Source organism: Erinaceus europaeus, chromosome 1 (genome assembly GCF_950295315.1).
Source record: "Erinaceus europaeus chromosome 1, mEriEur2.1, whole genome shotgun sequence".
NCBI classification, from domain to species: domain Eukaryota; kingdom Metazoa; phylum Chordata; class Mammalia; order Eulipotyphla; family Erinaceidae; genus Erinaceus; species Erinaceus europaeus.
The window spans coordinates 134,447,753-134,469,253 of record NC_080162.1 but is presented as its reverse complement, the minus strand read 5'-3'; the positions used below and the strand labels follow the sequence as shown (position 1 = coordinate 134,469,253).

Below are 21,501 nucleotides of genomic sequence, written 5' to 3'. Positions count from 1 at the left end.
TGTTTCTTAAGAAGCACTAGTCAGGGTGACTGTTTTTATTTTGCTTCCTTCATAGGTTATTGAATTAATATCATCAATTATTACATGTTTCTATAACAAGCTCATCAGTTATGTCAAGATAAGATTTATTAGTTATTGTTCTGCTTACCAGCTGCTTCATTTGTAACCACAGTCTCAGTGGAGCTTCCTGACCCAGAAAAAGTTTCAGGAACAAATTGACAGAAAGAAGAATAATGCAGAGATAGAAAACAATACATTTCTTATGTCTTAATTAATTTCCTTTGTGTTATTAGATAAATCATGTTTAATTCTAGATCTTGTGCTTTCATCATCTTCTTCTTTCTTTACTTTGTTTTTTATATTATTTGTATTATTCCTAAATATTCACCTTACTTAGTAACAGTCAAGTTGAGATTGACCAAGTGTATGAATTTGTTCTTATCCACCCATGGAGTGGTTGTCCCAACAGAAATAGTATCATTTCCTTTTAGGATAAAGAAGGTGCTATGAAAAAGGATAGTTATGGCTAGGAATGTCTCAAAGTTGATATTAGTTGCAAATCTGTGTTAGTTCACTAAACTACTTCACCCAACTCTGTTATGGTGTCAGCTCAGGCTGGGTGAGTGGGGGGAGGGGGTGATTGTGTATATTTAAGTCTTCTGTCTTTGCTAATTCATCTCTTGGATGCTTAGTTAATTCTTGAGTGATGAGTTAGATGATTACCAAAAGTTATTTATGTGATATTTATGAATCTGTTGTTGCTTTTACCTTATGTAGGTGGTACTGTTCTCACTCTATCAGGATTTGGTTTTAATGAAAATTCAAAAGTACTAGTTGGAAATAAAACCTGCCATGTGATTGAAGGTGCTTTGAATAAGATTACCTGCAGAACACCCAAAGTAAGGCATCTTATTTTGGTTATTTTTTTCTAAGTCTGAAAGCTCATAAATGTCATCCCTTCTAAAGAGTTGCATGAGTGACATGTTATTAGTTTTAGAACTACAGTATTTCAGTTATGCTTTCTAATTCCTCAGCACCTTTCTGCTAATATCCAAATACAAAATGTATCTCCATATTTTAGATGCTTAAGTAGTTAAGGAAGATAAGACACATGAACAGATGTTAAACAGTGTTCTATTTTAAATAACAGAAGGTACCAAGTAAATCTGAAATGCAGTGGGACGAGGGTGTCAAGAAGAATTTCATGAACAGACAATATATCAGAACTTGTGGAGGTAGAACAAAAGATAAGAATAATCAATGCTAATAAATGCTCATCGGAGCAAAGCAAGATATTTTTAGTTTTCAAAATGACATATATCTTATTGTATTATTACTGTTAATTTATTTATGGGGGGTTTAATGTTGTATAGTTGACAGTAAAATACAATGGACATGCATAACATTTCCCAGTTTTCCACATAACAATATAACTTCCCCCGGGTCCTCTGACATCATGTTCTAGGACCGGAACCCTCCCCCCCACACAGACATATGTTAAGTGTTATGTTCTCTATATAATATCTTAAGACCTATCACTGTTATTTAATTTCAAAAATACTATTTGAATGTAATGCAATACAAGTTTTTTGTTATGTGTAAAAGAGTAGTGTAGCAGGCCAAGTTGGATGTTACGCAGTTGCAATCAGTAATTAAAGCACACTTGAACATGTATTGTAATGAATGATGGGGATGAGAATATGGGGGTACAATGAATTATAATTGGCTTTATTTAAATCATGCCACTCATTTACTACTGTTTATGTGTTAACTAATGAAACAATAGATTCTGAGTAGAAATTGTATAGCGCAATACCAGTGAGAACAACAAACGTTTTTCTTTGGAGTTTGAGTTAGTCTCGTATTCTGAAACTTGGTCAGCAAAGGATACAGTGAAGCGATTTGACAATGAAGAGGAAGAAATATTATACTAAATCTATTTTAAGAGAAAAAAGTCCAAACAATCAGTATCTTGTATTTTTTAAATAGATAATCACTTGTCCAGAGCATCTCATCTATGCTGCAAATCCCTCAACATTCCATAACACATATGTGCAATTTTTATAAGACCAGTATCACTCAGCTCTAACTGAAGTGGGTCTGCAGTTCTCTGTCTTTCTCTCCCTCTCTCTGTCTCCCCTTCCACTCTCAGTTTCTTTCTGTCCTATGCAATAAAATGGAAAAAATGTCCTCCAGAAACAGTGTATTCATAGAGCCAGCACCAAGCCCCAGTTATAACCCTGGAGGCAAAATAAACAAACAAATAAAACAAAAAAATTGTCATATCATTTATCTTTACTCAAATCTATATTTGACACAAAACATTCTCAATATCTGAAAGCAGACTGATTCGTGACTTTGAAACAAAGATCTTCGAAAGTTTATTTTTTGATATCCCACTTAGTTTTAACTCTTGTCTTTCTGTATATCAACATTTAATAGTTTAACTGCTTTTTTGTCTTATTTCAGCGAATTGAGGGAACAGTTAATATCTCAGTTATTACAAATGGATTTAAAACCACAACAAAGGATGCTTTTAGTTACAACTGTTTACAGACTCCAGTTATAACTTACTTTAGTCCCAAAGTGAGAACCATACTAGGTAAGACATTTCAATAACATCAGTAATTTAATTTACTTTTAGAAAAGCTTTTTGCTTGGGGATGGATAGTATAGTGGTTATGCAAAGAGACTCTTATGCCTAACTAAGCCTCCGAAGTCCCAGGTTCAACCCCCCATACCACCATAAGGTAGAGATGAGCAGTGTTTTGGTAAGAAAGCAAGAAGGAAGGAAGGAAGGAAGGAAGGAAGGAAGGAAGGAAGGAAGGAAGGAAGGGAGGGAAGAAAGGAAGAAAGAAAGAAAGAAAGAAAGGGAAAGAAAGAAAGAAAGGGAAAGAAAGGAAGAAAGAAAGAAAGAGAAAGAAAGAAAGAAAGAAAGAAAGAAAGAAAGAAAGAAAGAAAGAAAGAAAGGGAGGAAGGAAGAGACAAGACAAAACAGAAGAGCTTTCCGTTCTTGGATCTCCTGCAGTTTTGTTTTTTTTTTTTTTTTGATTAGTTTATATTCATGAAACAGAGAGACAGTGAAATATTCAGACACAGAGCAAGAAAGAAACCAGACCTCTCCTCAGCATGTTGTAGTATCAAGGATTGAACTTGGAACCATTGGAGGCCTCAAGCATGCACATCTGGTATGCTGCCCTTGTAAATTTCCCTGATCTGCAGTTCAGTTTATTTTACTTATTTTTATATTTTTAAAATTATTATCTTTACTTCTTTATTGGATATAGAAAGCCAGAAATCAACAAAGCAGAGGGAGATAGAGAGGGAGAGAGACACCTGCAGCCCTACTTCACTTGTGAAGCTTCTTCCCCCTTGCAGGTAGGACTAGGGGCTCAAATCCATGTCCTTGCGCATGGTAACGTGTGTTCAACCAGGTGCATCACTGCCTGGACCCTCAATTTTTTTAATTTTCTTTTATTTAAAATGTTACTAGTGATTTAACAATAGTTAACAAGATTGTAAGATAACAGGGGAATGATTCCATACAGTTCCCACCACCAGAGTTCCGGGTCCCATCCTTTCCACTGGAAGCTTCCCTATACTTCCTGGTTGATTTTACCAGAGCATTGCCCAGCTCTGGCTTATGATAGTGCTGAGGATTGAACCTGGGACCTTTTGTGTCTCAGGTATGAAAGCCTTTTGCACAAACATTGCGCTCTTTACTCACTCCTGAAGTTCTAGCTCTGAAAGCAAAACTCATTACAAGTTTCTCTTTAAGAATAGATCTGTCTTTTTACTATTTCACTTTAAGCATGTGCAGTAAAGAGAAAAAGGTGTTTAAAAAATATTGCTTTTGTTTTCCCCTTGTGAACAATTAAACATGAGCTTTAGCATCATATGGCAGTGATCAATTTTGATAGATTTTTCTCTTGCCCCTGCAAGTACTGGGGTTTTCTGAATGCAGTGAACTATAGATGAGTTGGTTTATTTGATATGCAGGTTGTATGCTGAATAATAAGTTGAATCTTTTGTCAATCTCCCTTTTTTTTCTTTTAAAATAACAGGAGAAGGTCATTTAACAATTAAGGGCTATAATATTGGAAATGAACTGACACAAAATGTGGAGGTGCATGTTGGAAGGAAGCCTTGCCAAATTCTTCACTGGAATTTCACAGATATCAGATGCCTTTTGCCCACCTTGTCTGCTGGAAAACATGATATTAGTGTAGAAGTCATAAATTGGGGGTTTGCATCCACAAGGTAATGGATATGAACTTGTTCAAGTTGTAGAACACAGAGGGGCTAGTAGAACTGGATGCTTCAAAAAATAATCTTTAAACCAATAATATTTCAATTACAATCTTCATCTGTATAAATCTCCTTTTGCAAAGGGTTCTGAGAATATCTCCAGGGGTCAGGAGACAGTACACCTGGTTAAGTGCACACATGACAGTGGGAAAAGGCCCAGGTTCAAGCCCCTGGTCCTACCTGCAGGTAGAAAGCTTCACAAATGGTGAAACAGGTTGCAGCTCTCTCTCTCTCTCTCTCTCTCTCTCTGTCTCCCTCTTTCTTCTTAATTTCTTTCTGTCTCTATCCAATAAAATAAATTTTAAAAAATTTTAAAAGGGGGCTAGGTAGTGGTACATTGGGCTAAACACACATATTATGAAGCATAAGGACCCATGCAAGGATCCAGGTTTGAGCACCAGCTCCCCACCTGCAGGGGGGAGGTCACTTCACAAGTATTGAAGCAGGTCTGCTGATACCTGTCTTTCTCTCTTCCTCTATATCTTCCCATCACCTCTCAATTTCTCTCTGCCTTATAAAAAAAAAAAATCCACAGGAGTAGTGGATTTGTAGTGCAGGCCCCAGGCCCCAGTAATAACTCTGGAGGAAAAAAATTTTTTAAAGAGAATATCTTTAAAAATCCAATATAATTGTAAGTTTTGAAGCAATACTACTTTGATTAAATAATATGATTCTCTGGGCAAGTAAGTTCATCTATATGTCATATTATTTTTATTTATGCTGGAAATACTTACCAATTTGCTGAGTATCACCCTCTTGTTCAGTTCTGGACTTACAGTGGATAATAAGAGGAGTCGCCATTTTTTACAGTAATCAGATATCAGAGACATGTCTTTCGTGAGTGTTTCCTCGAGGATGTCAAACTTGGATGTCTGAGTTGCATAGCAGATGTCATCGGCGTAGATGAACTTCCTTGAAGCAGTTTCTGGGAGGTCATTGATGTAAATATTAAATAGCGTAGGAGCCAGAACAGAGCCCTGGGGGAGGCCACTTGAGACAAGTCTCCATCTGCTAGACTTGTCACCCAGATGCACCCGGAATCTTCTGTTTTGGAGAAGAAACGATAGTGTTGGCCACCCATAGAGGCAGGCATCTTGAGATCTTGACTAGGAGACCACGGTGCCAGACCGTGTCATAGGCTGCTGTGAGATCAACAAAGACAGCACCCATCTTTAAATTCTTCTGGAATCCATTTTCAATGTAAGTTGAGAGGGCCAGGGCTTGTTCGCAGGTAGATCTTCCTGGGCGGAAACCAGCTTGGGCAGCGGGTGTTAGGAATTTCTCTGTAAGAGGAGAAATTCGTGACAGAAGCAGCCTCTCAAGGGGTTTGTAACACACGGAGAGGAGAGAAATTGGTCTATAGCTGGCGGCCAGTGTTGGGTCTTTCTTTGGTTTCAAAACTGCTATTATCTTTGCACGACGCCAAATTTTGGGCATAGATTCAGATTCCAAGATGTGGGACAGGAATGTAGTGAGCCACTTCTTTGCCGCGGGGCCCAAGTTAAGAATGAGTTCTGGGGTGATGTTATCATAGCCAGCAGCCGTTCCCGGTTTAACCCTCTTCAAAGCGTCTTCCAGTTCAGACAGTGTAAAGGGGGAGAGTTTTGGAGATGGCGACTAATCCCTAGCACTGCAAAAACGGTATCATCTGTTTTCCATCTACACCATGCCTCGGCCTCACGTGAGCTTAATGTGCAGCTTAATGATACTAGAATCCGGCATGAAGCCCAGCCAGTCTATCTTGGCGTTACTCTCGATCGCACTCTGTCATTTCACGAACATCTCATAAAAACTGCAGCAAAGGTGGGCGCGAGGAATAACATCAATGCAAGACTGGCCAGCTCCTCATGGGGCGCGAGCGCTTCCACACTATGATCATCATCTCTGGCATTATGCTATTCCACTGCAGAATACTGTGCCCCAGTATGGTTCCATAGCCCCCATGTCCACTTGGTCGATTTCAAATTATATTCCTCCAGGAGGATAATTTCTGGAACCATCCGTTCCACCCCAGTTCCATGGCTGCCAGTTCTTAGCAATATCGCCCCGCCAGATATTCGTTGGGATGCGGCATCATCTAAGTTCATTTCCCACGTCTACGCTCGACCAGACCTGACAATATACGTGGATATCTTTGCCCACCCTGTTCAACGCTTGACGTCTCGTCATCCAATCTGGTCTCCTACGCCTACACTGAACTTCTCTGTTCCAGACTCTTGGAAACAGAGTTGGCAGTCAGCTGAGGTAAAGAACAAACACCTCATCATAGACCCCTGCAAGCGTCAACCTGGCTTTGACCTAGCACGTTATGATTGGGCCCTCCTCAATCGCTATCGAACAGGCCATGGCCGGTGCGCCGCTATGTTCCATCGCTGGGGAGCCAGAGGCTACCCGAACTGCCCCTGCAGCTACAGACAGACTATGACCCACATAGTCAACGACTGCCACCTCTCCAGATTCAAAGGAGGTCTCGAAACTTTGGCTCAACCTGACGCTGTTGACTGGCTACGGAAGAAGGGCAAATGCTAGAAGAAGATAAGAGGAGTGTGGTGAGCCCCCACACCTATGGACATCTAATCTTTGACAAAGGGGCTCAGACTATTAAATGGGGAAAGCAGAGTCTCTTCAACAAATGGTGTTGGAAACAATGCGTTGAAACATGCAGAAGAATAAAACTGAACCACTCTATTTCACCAAATATAAAAGTAAATTCCAAGTGGATTAAGGACTTGGATGTTAGACCACAAACTATCAGATACTTAGAAGAAAATATTGGCAGAACTCTTTTCCGCATAAATTTCAAAAACGTCTTCAATGAAACGAATCCAATTACAAAGAAGACTAAGGCAAGTATAAACCTATGGGACTACATCAAATTAAAAAGCTTCTTCACAGCAAAAGAAACCACTACTCAAAGCAAGAGACCCCTCACAGAATGGGAGAAGATCTTTACATGCCATACATCAGACAAGAGTTTAATAACCAACATATATAAAGAGCTTGCCAAACTCAACAACAAGACAACAAATAACCCCATCCAAAAAATGGGGGGAGGACAAGGACAGAATATTCACCACAGAAGAGATCCAAAAGGCTGAGAAACATGAAAAAATGCTCCAAGTCTCTGATTGTCAGAGAAATGCAAATAAAGACAACAACGAGATGCCACTTCACTCCTGTGAGAATGTCATACATCAGAAAAGGTAACAGCAGCAAATGCTGGAGAGGGTGTGGGGTCAAAGGAACCCTCCTACACTGCTGGTGGGAATGTCAGTTGGTCCAACCTCTGTGGAGAACAGTCTGGAGAACTCTCAGAAGGCTAGAAATGGACCTACCCTATGACCCTGCAATTCTTCTCCTGGGGATATAGCCTAAGGAACACAACATATCCATCCAAAAAGATCTGTGTACACATATGTTCTTGGCAGCACAATTTGTAATAGCCAAAACCTGAAAGCAACCCAGGTGTCCAACAATAAATGAGTGGCTGAGCAAGTTGTGGTATATATACACAATGGAATACTACTCAGCTGTAAAAAATGGTGACTTCACCGTTTTCAGCCGATCTTGGATGGACCTTGAAAAAATCATATTGAGTGAAATAAGTCAGAAACCGAAGGATGAATATGGGATGATCTCACTCTCAGGCAGAAGTTGAAAAACAAGATCAGAAAAGAAAACAGAATAAGAACCTGAAATGCAATTGGCATATCTCACCAAAGTAAAAGACTGGAGTGGGTGGGTGGGGAGAATACAGGTCCAAGAAGGATTCAGAGGACCTAGTGGGGATTGTATTGTTATATGGGAATCTGGGGAATGTTATGCATGTACAAACTATTGTACTTACTGTTGAATGTAAAACATTAATTCCCCAATAAAAAAATAGTACTAAAAAAAAAAAAGAGGAGTGTGTCATTCCTTGTTAATGAGGCCCACAATTTTATTGCAAAGGCAAGCCACATTGTGGGGCCATCTGCCCAGGGAAGTCAGGTTGGCATCCTGGTAGCATCAGGAACCTGGTGGCTGAAAAAAGAGTTAAGATATAAAGCAGAACAAATTGTTGACTAATCATGAACCTAAAGGCAAGAATATTGCAGATGAAGATTTGGGGTCAGCATTTTGGAAAAAGCTAATAGGTCTATTTTAGGTATATTCCAAGGGGGCCATGACTTTACTAGTTTTGGCCTGAGCTTAACATCTAATATGCAAGTGGACCCATGTTATTTTCTGGTAAGATGTCATAGTTGGAAAAAGGACTAGAAATTTCGATCAGGGAAGAGAGTAGCTCCCAAATATAGGGAAAATGTATAAATATTGTGCAACAGAATCTTTTAAAAATATTTATTTATTTATTCCCTTTTGTTGTCCTTGGTTTGTTGTTGTAGTTATTATTGTCATTGTTGTTGGATAAGACAGAGAGAAACGGAGAGAGGATGGGAAGTCAGAGACGGGGAGAGAAAGACAGACACCTGCAGACCTGCTTCACTGCTTGTGAAGCGACTCCCCTGCAGGCGGGGAACCAGGGGCTTGAACCGGGATCCTTACACTGGTCCTTTCGCTTTGTGGTACGTGTGCTTAACCTGCTGTGCTACCACCCGACTCCCTGTGCAACAGAATCTTATGGGAGGTGAAGGAAGATGAGCAACAGGAAACAAATCTCGGAACTATAGATAGATTCACAAGGCAATGATTGCTTGGATCCTAGGAGAACCATTTCTTTGTGCTTTGACGTGATGATGGAAGGTACAGATTGATAATGTACAAACCTGGGATGTTTTCATAGTGGTTCCAGAAGTATCAACTTAGTTATGCTAAAGAAGTAAAATAATACTCAGTTTAGTTTGGTGGGATCTGGAGTATGAGAATCTACTCTATATATCAGATCAGGAAAGCATTATGTATTTTGATGGCCACCTAACAAACAATTTATAAGTAGGCAAAATAAACTCAAAACCTTCTCATAATAATGGAACAAAATGTGACAAGTTTCCAAAATAGAATGGTAAGTTCAAGTTCATTGCATAAAAATGTCGTTGGCCATATATAAATAATTTTAAAACTCTGCAGATATTGTCCTGGTATTTTACTCTAATGAATGTGCAAATCATTAATTTTTCTTCTTTTTTATTGGGAGGTTAATGGTTTGCAGTTGTTTTCATATGGTACTGTTTTCCATCTTGCCATGATAGGTGTCTGCAAAACACTCTCACCCCCACTTAGGTCTCTTCCCATCATTATGCACCAGGACCACGAAGTCCCACCCCCTACCTGCCCCTGTCTGCACTGCTCTCCTTATTCTCCATTGCCAGAGTCCTTTGCCTTGTGAAGTACACCCAACCAGCCCAAGTTTTACTTTGTCTTTCCACTTTCTTTTCCTGTATGTTAAATAATTTATAGAGTTTCTTGGGACCTCAGTTCTCATAACCATATTCCCTCTTACTATTCTCACTGACACTAGCCCTAACCCATACCTCATTTGGATGACTTAATGTTCAATTTATTCCACTAATAAAATAAAGCATATCTAAGTAAAGGGTTTAACAACATCCAAGGAAAATACATTGACGCATTATCAATTTTTCTTCTTGCAGAGACAAGTTAAATACTTCTATACAGTACATTTTGGAAGTAAGGGACATGTTTCCACAGAGAGGCTCCTTGTTTGGTGGAATTGATCTCACTATAATGGGCTTGGGGTTCAGCCCAGAACCAACTGAGAATACTGTGCTTTTAGGTAAGAGTTTTATGCTCACTAGAAGATTGTTACTGTTTTCTCACCTTAAAGGAGTTACTATGTGTGATGAGTTATTACATAGTCATGATGTTCCTTTTTTATTTTAAATGTTTATTTATTTTCCCTTTTGTTTTCTTGTTGTTTTATCGTTGTTGTGGTTATTGTTGTTGGATAGGACAGAGACAAATCATTGTTGGATAGGACAGAGACAAATCGAGAGAAGAAAGGAAGACAGAGAGGGGGAGAAAAGGATAGACACCTTCAGACCTGCTTCACCACTTGTGAGGCGACCCCCCTGCAGGTGTGGAGCCGGGGGCTTGAACCAGGATCTTTACGCTGGTCCTTGCACTTTGCTCCATGTGTGCTTAACATCTGCGTTAGCACCCTACCCCCGAGGTTCCTTTTTTCTAACCATGTATAAAGTTTAAATATTGGTTAACATGGTAAAGAGAAACTGAGTTACTACTTTTCATTTCAATGAATACTTACTATTCATTTTATGTGTATAAAGTGCTTGAAGGAAGGCATTCTCTGTTTTAAAAATAATCAATGTTCAGGCATGATTCATATTAAAAGTATTAATAAGCCCATGTCATGTGTAAATTTTGTAGAGACTTCACTGTTTATTAATTACACTTCACTTTTTAAAAAATATTTATTTATTTATTTATTCCCTTTTGTTGCCCCTGTTGTTTTATTGTAGTTATTATTGTTGTTCTTACCGATGTCATTGTTATTGGATAGGACAGAGAGAAATGGAGACAGGATGGGAAGACAAAGAGGGGAAGAGAAAGATGGACACCTGCAGACCTGCTTCACTGCTTGTGAAGCGACTCCCCTGCAGGTGGGGAGTCGGGGTCTCGAACCGGGATCCTTCTGCCTGTCTTTGCATTTTGCACCATGTGCATTTAACCCGCTGTGCTACTACCCAACTCCCCACACTTCACTTCTATATTTCACCAAAAACTGAGAAAAAAATGTCTTTGTCTTCATTCTTACTAGGGTCCTTCCCTTGCAATGTGACATCATCATCAGAAAATGTCATAAAATGTACACTTCATTCAACAAAGAATCTATTCAGAATCACCAACAGTGGGGAAGATTCAGGTACCAACAGCCACAATTTACATTATACATAATGGAAGCTTTATTTATTTGTTATTAGATAGAAGCAGAGAGAAATTGAGAAGGGATGGGGAGATAGAGAGGGTAAAAGACAGAAAGACACCGCAGATCTGCTTCACCAGACATGTGAGGACCAGAGGCTTGAACCCAGGTCCGTCCACACTGTAGCATGTGTGCTTAATCAGGTGCACCACCACCTGGCCCCCATGATAGAAGCTTTTTACCCTGGAATTAATTTTATTTTCATTTAGTTAATATTTAGAAGTATTCAGTGAATAAGTGCTGTTATTTTTTTCTATATCAGCTAATAAGTATTTTATGTGTATTAATAATTCCTATAAATATTAATAACTATTCAATTAGTATAAGAGTCACAGAGAATGAATTGGTGGAAGACTTGAGTTTAAAAGGTTAGAATTTAAGATTTCCAAGTTTAGTAATTACTATATGATCTTATTACAGCATAGAACCTCCTGGATGGATATAATTTCTTATTAGTCGTAAGTTTCTAAATTAAGATATATTTTCATGACCATAATTATGAAGAAATTCCTATTTTTAAGAATTGAGCACAAATTTAAAAAATTTAATGTCATATTTCTGAGCAACTAGTTTATTTATTTTTTGACATTTCTTCAAGTTGTCTCATACTATTTAGTCTTGCAGCTATGGCACTGATATTTTTCTTATTGTTTCTCATTATCTTATTTTCATCATTTTATAAACATTACAGCTATCTAGTGTTAATTTAAGCATTTTAGTTGAGGGTTATGAGAATGCAGTATTATCAAACATGACGACTAAGACTTTTTGCTCTTTTTCCTTTTAAAATATATTTCAATTCTTCTCCCAGTACATGGATTAGGTTCTGCCTGGTCACCACCAGTCTTAAATATATTTGTGGGAGATACAGTTATGTGGCATTGGCAAACACATCCATTTATTAAGGGGATTGGATATAGAGTTTTCTCTGTCTCAACTCCTGGAAGTGTAACCTATGATGGGCAGGGATTTACAAGTGGAAGAGAAAGATCTGCATCTGGTATGCTTCTCCTTTATTGATTCATGAATTTATACTTTATCTTAGATATAATGAGACTACATAGTTTTAACTTGCATAGTGTATGTAAACACACAAAATTATTATTTATTGCTGTAGTAAAGTATTTAAAATGTTTTAAGTGTAAATTAATGTAATCAAGGCATTTAATACATTGAAGATGAGTAATTTTATCAGAAACATCATTATTCATTTTGATAATATAGATCTAAATTCTTTTTATTATTTTATTGATTTAATAATAATAGACAATATTGTAGGATAAGAAGGACATAATTCCATACAGTCCCTACAACCAGAGTTCCATGTCCCATCCCCGCCACTAGGATCTTCCCTATTCTTTATCCCTCTGGGAGGATGGATGCAGGATCATTATGGAGTGCAGAAGGTGGAACATATGGCTTCTGTAAAGCTTCTCCACTGGACAGGCTGATAGATTGAAATTCTAAGGAGAACATAAAGAAAAATTGGAATATGTGTTTGAATATTACCACTCTGGTAGCAAGTAATAAACAAGTAATCAGTTTTAAAATCAATATTTGGGGGGGAGTCAGGAATTTCCTCCACGGGTATAATTCATGCTAAGAGCACTGCTCTACTCACTTGCTCTTATAAAATATGTTTTTTAAGATGAAATTGATGGATGGATGGATAAAGTGATGGATAGATATGTGAAAAGGCAGTGATCTCAGTGCACAATGGTGTACAAGAGCCTCAGCGGACACCTATCATGGAAGGATAAATGAGAGCTTCTACCCATGTGACAGCTCTCTTCTAAATTATTATTTCCTTAACAAGGCAATCAAAAATAAAATATGTGCCTAGGCTAGAAACATGTTAGTTGAAGAAGAACCTTGATGGAGTATATACAGGTGTAAAATTCATTTTTTTAATTGTAGGGGTTAGTAGTTTGCAGAGCAGTTGCTGACACATGAGTACAATTTCTCATCTCTCCATGAATCATATAATATGACCCAAGGTTCCCTTCACCCTCTCTCTCTCTCTCTCCCTTTCATATCCCAGAGTCTTTTGCTTTGGTTAAACGTATTACACCCAGTCCAAGTTTCACTATGTGATCTCCTTTTCTGTATTTAGTTTTTAAGTGCCACCTATAAATTAGATCATTCTGTATTTATCCGCTTTTTTACTTATTTCACTTAACATGATGTTCTCAAATTCTATCAAAGATGAGACAAAGATGACTTCATCTTTTTAACAGCTGAGCAGTATTTCATTCTGCATGTATACCACAGTTTTCTTAGCCACTCACTTATTGTTGGGTATCTGGGGTACTTCCAAGTATTAGATATACAAATTCTTCTTCTGTGAACAAAGGTGTACACAGATCTCTTCTGATAGGTGTTTTGTTTTCTTTGGGTATATCCCTAGGAGAGAATTGTTGAGTCACATGGTAGGTCCATTACAAGTGTTCTGATAAATCTTCAAATTGTTTTTCATAAGAGTTGGACCAATTTACAGTCCCATCAGCAGTACAAATATATCTCTTTTTCCCTACATCCTCTCCAACATATATCTTTTCTGATTATGACATTGTCACAGTTACAAAGCAGTGTCTCATCATTGTCTTTATTTGCATTTCTCTGATGATCATTGGAGAGCTCTTTATCATGTGTCTGTTAGCCCTCTTGATCTCTTCCTCAGTGAAGTTTCTGTCCATGCCCTCGCCCCATTTTCTAATGGGATTGTTTGCTATTTTTGTTGCTAAGTTTCTTGAGATCCTTCTGTATTTGGGTTATTAGAACTTTATCTGAAGTATGTTGTATAAAAATCTTCTTCCATTTTGTAGAGTATTTTTCTGTTTGGATAATGATATCTCTTTCTAAGCTTTTCAGTTTGATGTAGACCCATTGGTTTATTTTTATTTTCTTTGCTATTGAAGCTGAATTTTTTGAAATGTGCAATTCTTTCAGCTTTTCTGCATGTTTGAAATTTTTCATAATTAAAAATTCAATATTTCAACTGAGCTTAAATTTTCCTTCCATATACCCCACTCTATATAGAAGCAGCTTAGACGTCTTACTCATGAACACAAGATATTTTCCAAGTTGATTTTTTTCTTTAATATTTGGTAAATTATGTCAGACTTGATATGAGTTTTCTAAAAATAAATTAATGCTGAGTCTCATCTTTCTGCTATGTAATTTCATTATACAAGATAATTTTTATAGTCAGTCGTCATTTCCTTGCTAAATCCTGTGGAACTATCATGTGTATGAAAGATAGGCAGTCTGTCATCTGCATGTGCATTTGAGTGATCATTTCAAAGGTCTTTTCAAAGATGTATTAACTGCCTGTATTTATTATGTGCAACCTTATTTTATGGCAGGTTCATTTTCTTACCAATTTACTTCACCTGGAATCCATTATTATAGCAGCGGATATGTTGATGAAGCTCACTCTATGTTTCTCCAAGGAGTCATTAATGTTTTACCAGCAGAAACCAGATACATCCCCCTGCATCTGTCTGTGGGAAGTACCGAAGCCACATATGCTCTGGGTAAGCGGGTTAAAGATGGAAAAATCTGATACTCATATGATCAGGAGTAATGTGTTCTTGCTGGAGTAGGAGATAGAAGACTGACTTTAAATATGTCTCTGACTCTTCCTGGCTGTAGTATCTTGAATGGACCAAAGACACAGTATAAAATAGTTACAAAGCTTTGTATATGCCTGAAAATACATTGAATTGTAAGATGATATTACTGTTTTATTTTCCCCATGGGGTCCAACCTTAGACAAATCAAAATGTAACTTCTTCATATTTATCATTTTCACTTTACTATATAATCTTTGTCCAGGTCTTTATTTTAATTTTGAGTTAAAATCTGAGTCATTCTTATCATTAAAATTTTTTTTGATGAGAATATAAATTACCATCACCAAAATAAAGAATGGTGCTGTCTGAATGCAGTTCTCTCTATATATATATATTTTTTAATATATATATATTTTTATTTTATTTTATTTTTTTATTGCCATCAGGGTTATCACTAGGGCTTGGTGTCAGAAGTACAAGTCCTGTGTTTCTGGTGGCAACCATTTTTTCCCTTTTTTCCCTTCTATTTTATTTTATAGGACAGGGAGAAATTGAGAGAGGAGAAGGAGATAGAAAGAGAGAAAGACAATTGTACACTTTCTCACTACTCATAAAGCATCCTTTCCTCAGCTGAGGAAGAAGGGTTCATCTCCAGGTCCTTGAACTCAACCAGGTGTGCCATGGCTCAGCCTTCTGAAAATGGTTCTTACTTTAGACTATAACTCCCTGAAAGTTTTTTTTTTTTTATTTCCCTCTAAAGGAGGATATGTGAATTTGCACTTGGGAAGATCTGTAACAGACTGCCTAGCGACAGAACCCTTATGTGACCTGAACAATACTGAGGCTAAAACTTCCGACAGAATGTTCTTTGAGCTTTCAAGTTGTTTTTCACCATCTATAAGCAATATTAGTCCATCTTCTGGAACCCTAAATGATTTGATAACGATTACTGGTCATGGTTTCAGTAATCTCACATGTGCTAATAAGGTAAGAATAAAGATATTTTTTTCTGAAGATTTATTTTATGAGAGAGTAATCAGAACACCGTTTAGCTCTGACATATAGCTGTGGCAGGAATTGAATTGTAGTCTTTGCAAATAAAGAATGCAAGTAATGTACTCTAGTGCTGAGCAGTCTCTGCAGTCCAAGTAGCCTTTTTGCTTCTATATTCTCAATAAAAGATAGATGAATCATACATAACCTCATAATTTAAATTTAATTCTTGCATTGCATATAAATCATGTATCATACAATTCACCATTTAAAGTACACAACTGACTAAGCATAATCACTTCTAATATTTTGAATTTGTTTTTATATCAGTTTGATTATTTGACACCAAAAATTAACCCAAGAATAGAACCAGGGACCTCATCCATGTAAGGTCTATGCTTTACTACCAAGTAATTTCGGACCTGAAATAACTTTAGTTATACTCATAGTGCTGTGCATTTAGCACCACAGTCAATTTTAGAATACTTTAATTACCTACAAAAGAAATATACAAAGGTGAAGATAGATGGAATAATGGTTATACAAAGAGACTCTTATGCCTGAGGCTCCAAAATTCTAGGTTCAATCCTTTGCACCACCATAAACCAGAGCTAAGCAATGCTCTGGTAAAATAAAATAAATAAATAAATAAGAAGGAAGGAAGAGAGAGAGAAAGAAAGAGAAAGGAAGAAAGAAAAAAGGGAGGGAAGGAAGGAAGGAAGGAAGAACTCTTAGACATCAAGCCCGCCCTTTCCATCTACTCCAGCAATAGACCATCACTGATCTTGGGTTAGAATTTCTGTGTTTGAAGAGTTGCTTACTTGGAATATTTCTTAGAAATATAGTAATACAATGGATATTCATTTACAACAAAAGTATTACTACTAATGTTTTAAGTTTTTTTAATTTTTATTTATAAAAAGGAAACACTGACAAAAACCAGAGGATAAGAGGGGTACAACTCCATACAGTTCTTACTACCAGAATTCTATATCCCATACTCTCCCCCTGATAGCTTTCTTATTCTTTATCCCTCTGGGAGTATGGACCCAGGGTCATTATGGGGTGCAGAAGGTGGAACGCCTGGCTTCTATAATTGCTTTTCCACTGAACATGGGCCTTGACAGGTTGATCCATATGCCCAGCCTGTCTCTCTCTTTCTCAAGTGTGTGTGGGGGGAACAGGGGAGATGGATCCTGAAACTGGGGCAGCTTGGAACATTCCTACTCATGACCACAGAATGTGAGTTCAGATCTATAGGGATGCAGAGGTCACATAGGCTCTTAAGCTAAATATGGGCCCCAAATCAGATCAATGGGGTTTACAGTCAACTATATTTATACACCTTTTCCATATTTGGGAGCTACTCTCTTCCCTGGTCCTTTCTGGTTCTTTTTCTAGCCATGACATTATCTCCCGAGTCAATAACTTGGATCCGCCTGCATATCAGATGTCAGGCTCAGAAAAAATTTAGTATAGTCATGGGCTCTTTGGTATGTTTCTAGTTTTATCCTTGGAATGCCACATATAAATACTTCAAGTGTTTTTTTTAATTTTTTTATCATTATCTTTATTTATTGGATAGACATAAATTGAGTGGGAGGGGAGAGATATAGAGGGAGAGACAGAGAGATACCTTAAGCCCTGCTCAAGCACGTACAAAGCTTTCCTCTTGCAGATGAGGACCTGGAGATTGAACCTGGGTCCCTGCACACTATAACATGTGTGCTCAACCAGGTGCAATACCACCCAGCCCCACTGCTTCAACTCTTTATGACCAAATACTATTTCTTTGTTTATCATACATATTTTATCCATTCAACACTTCATGGAGCTGTGCTAGTTTCCACCATTTTTTTGGTATTTAATATAATTATAAAAATCCATGCACAATCCTAATTTACCTTTATGATTAGTCCAAGCTATGCCTTATTCAGTACTTAAGTTTTTATGTAAATAAAAATTTGCACATTATTAATGTCTTAATATGATTTTTTCTATTAAAATTTTAAGTTCCAATTAAAGTGATGTATTCATTTGTACTCATATTCACTGTACTTTCAGGTTACAATTGGTGGCTACCCCTGTGTTGTAGAAGAAAGTCATGATGATTCCATTATATGTCACGTTGACCCTCAAAACTCAATGGATGTTGGCATCAGGGAAATTGTTACATTAACTGTCTCCAACTTAGGCAATGCTATCAACACTCTGCCCAATGAATTTGACAGGCGATTTGTCCTCTTGCCAAATATTGACATAGTATTGCCCAATGCAGGATCAACTACAGGAATGACAAAAGTGACCATAAAAGGCTCTGGATTTGCAGCCTCTTCCAAAGATGTAAACATCCTTATGGGTCATTTTCCATGTTACATTCTATCCATGAATTACACTGTCATCGAATGTGAAACATCTCCTGCTCCCCAACAGCTTGTGGAAGTCAATCTTCTAATACATGGAGTACCTGCCCAATGCAAGGGGAACTGCAGCTTTTCTTATTTAGAAAGCATCATTGCTTTCATTACTAGGGTCTCGCCAAATTCTGTCATAGGTTCTGGCAACATTCTGATTGAAGGAGAGGGGTTTGGCACCATCTTGGAAGACATTGCTGTTTCCATTGGAAGTCAACCATCCAGAGCAATAGATGTTAATGAAAATAACATCACTGTTCATGTGACTTCTCTCCCAGCCGGACTTCATTCTCTTAGAGTTGTTGTGAGAACTAAAGGCTTGGCTGTGGGAAATCTTACTGTGAACAGCCCCACGGTAGCATCTCTCACACCAACTTCTGGAAGTATTGGTGGAGGCAACACTTTGGTGATCACAGGAAATGGCTTCGATTCAGACACTACTACTGTGACTATTGGAAATGAGCCATGTCAAATTATTACTGTTAAATCTACTAAAGTCCAGTGCTATACCCCAGCAGGGAGAGCTGGAAGGGTCAGTGTGAAGATCCTTGTTAATACAGTTGCTTATCCTCCTCTACCATTTACCTATGCGTTGGAGGAAACTCCTCTTCTCAAAGGAATTGTCCCAAGAACAGGTATTCTGATATCTGCTTTTTTTTTTGTTATGCTATCATATCATAAGTTGTGCTTTTTAGCATAGCATCAGGATAATATTTTTTAATGATTTAATTGATTATGTATTGGATAAATTTAGAGAGAGAGAGAAATTGAGAGAAGAGAGGGACAGAGATAGGGAAAGAGAGAGAGATACCTACAGACCTGCTTCAACACTCATGAAGCTTTCCTCCTGCAGGTGGGAACCAGGGCCCTGAATGCAGGTCCTTGTGCACTGAGATGTGTGCAGTTAACCAGGTGCACCACCACTTGGCTCAGGGACAGTCTTTATTAATGATTTTTAAAGATGTGTATTTAGATAATTCATTTAGCCCTAGTAATACATAGAATCCAAGTTCCATATAGTCTGTATTATGTGGTTATTTTTAGCACATTCCTAGGGGAAGGAATTTTATTGAGGGTGAGACAGAGAGAAACAGAAGGACAGACAGAGAGACGCCTGCAGTACTGCTTCATTGCTCATGAAGTTTTCCCCTTCAGGTGAGGACTAGGTACTTGAACCCAGATCCTCATGTGTAAGATAAAGTTTTTTAAAATAAAATTCTAACTTCTACCTCCTACAACATCCCATTATATTAGCTAAATTTTTAACAACCTTTTTAAGAATGCCTATTTATTCATAGTGAAAGAGAGATACAGAGAGGAAAGGGGAGGAGAGAGAAAGAGAAAGAGAGAACTGATCAGTGGTAGCCTATGATAGGGATTGAACCTAAGACCTCAGTGTGTCAAGCTGGAAGGTTTTTGCATAATCATTATGCTTTTTTCCCCAGCCCTATTACCTAAATTTACAAAAGGAAGAAATAAGTGATTATCTGTGAACTAGAAATGGTAACTAATATTATTAGTGTTGATATGCACACACACACATAAAAAATTGTTAAAATTTATCAAGAGTTGGAAGTGGGGAGAATGCTCACTCAGTAAAATATACTAAGCATGAAGCTCAGGGTTCAAATGCCAGCACCACATGAGAGTCTTATGGATGGCACTTTGGGAGTTCCATGGATGGTGGAGTGATATTATGGTGTTTCTCCTTTTTCTCCCTCCTACTTCCTTCTCTTTAAAATAATGAGACAACTGGCTTGAGGAGTCCACTTGGCAGTGGCATCATGCCTGTGTGAAGCCCTGGATACATTCCCTAGTGCTCACACTAAATAAATAATTCCAATTAATTAATTATTTTATTGTTAGATAGAAACAGAGAGAAATTGAGAGGGGAGTGGGTTGGAGAGAGAGAGAGAGAGAGAGAGAGAGAGAGAGAGAAATACCTTCAGCATTGTTTCACCACTCATGAAGCTTCCCCCCAGCAGGTGGGGACCAGGGGCTTAAATCTGCATCCTTTTGCACTGTGTGCTCTTAACTAAGTGTGTCACTGTCGTTTTCGACGGGTTAGGTTGTTTTCTCCGGGCTGGCTTCACGGGCGGGTAACAGACGACCAGGGACTCATAGTTGAGCTGTAGGCAGTATCTCTTTATTCATGCAGGACTCAGCACAATCTAAGCCGAGCTAAGCTAAACTCAAGGTAAAGTACTCTAAAACTCACAATGCTGTCTTTATATATACTTGCCAAGTAGGGTAGAAACAGGGTGTGACATAGGGAGGGTAGAGAGAAAAGTGACTGGTGACAATCAGAGTGTGACAAAGAGAGGATCAGGGTGTGACAAGGAGGGGGGGTGGAGCAAAAACATATCATGAAACAGTGGGGATTGAACCAATGCCCTGGAGGGAGGTACTTGTTAACAGCGGTTATATAAATAGAATGAAGTGGTTATGTAAATAGAATAGTGTTAAGCAGGGGGGATTTAAACCAAATGAAACAGAAGGGGTCTCATGCATACCAACATGTCACCACCTGGCCCCTAAATAAAATAATTTATAAATAATTGATCTAAGATTTAGTAATATTTAGAATAGCTTATTTTCACAAAACTATAATTGATTGATAACTGAGTAACTTAATATAGCTATTTTAAGCGCAGGTGGCGCAAAGCACAAGGACCGGCATAAGGATCCCGGTTCGAACCCCGGCTCCCCGCCTGCAGGGGAGTCGCTTCACAGGCGGTGAAGCAGGTCTGCAGGTGTCTGTCTTTCTCTCCTCCTCTCTGTCTTCCCCTCCTCTCTCCATTTCTCTCTGTCCTATCCAACAACGACAACAACAATAATAACTACAACAATAAAACAACAAGGGCAACAAAAGGGAATAAATAAATAAAATAAATATAAAAAAAATTAAAAAATATATATATAGCTATTTTAAGGACATAATTGTCCCATTTAGATGGAAAATACTATATGATAAGATTTACTTAATTATTTAACATGACTCATTTCTCTAAGCTTATATCAAGGCATCTCCTTAATCATTTGTCACTGTGCTATGATGTTTCTGATTATCTTTTTTTAAATTTCTTTATTGGGGAATTAATGTTTTATATTCGACAGTAAATACAATAGTTTGTACATGCATAACATTTCCCAGTTTTCCATATAGCAATACAACCCCCACTAGGTCCTCTGTCATCCTTCTTGAATTAGTATTTGAGACCCACCCATCCACCCCAGAGTCTTTTACTTTGGTGCAATACACCAATGTTTCTGATTATCTTCAAGCTGTTGGAATATATTTGCTTACTTG

At 37.9% G+C, this 21,501-nt stretch overlaps 1 protein-coding gene across 1 annotated transcript in view; it reads left to right on the top strand.

Moving 5' to 3' along the window:
• Positions 1-21,501, top strand: part of PKHD1L1 (PKHD1 like 1) — a 214,825-nt gene that overhangs the window by 99,956 nt on the left and 93,368 nt on the right. Inside the window, exons 29-37 of the mRNA XM_060202102.1 lie at positions 778-899; positions 2,470-2,602; positions 4,065-4,260; positions 9,900-10,042; positions 11,045-11,149; positions 12,021-12,209; positions 14,575-14,745; positions 15,545-15,771; positions 17,842-18,826. Of these exons, the coding sequence (XP_060058085.1) occupies positions 778-899; positions 2,470-2,602; positions 4,065-4,260; positions 9,900-10,042; positions 11,045-11,149; positions 12,021-12,209; positions 14,575-14,745; positions 15,545-15,771; positions 17,842-18,826 (2,271 nt within the window). The remainder of the gene's footprint in view (positions 1-777; positions 900-2,469; positions 2,603-4,064; positions 4,261-9,899; positions 10,043-11,044; positions 11,150-12,020; positions 12,210-14,574; positions 14,746-15,544; positions 15,772-17,841; positions 18,827-21,501) is intronic.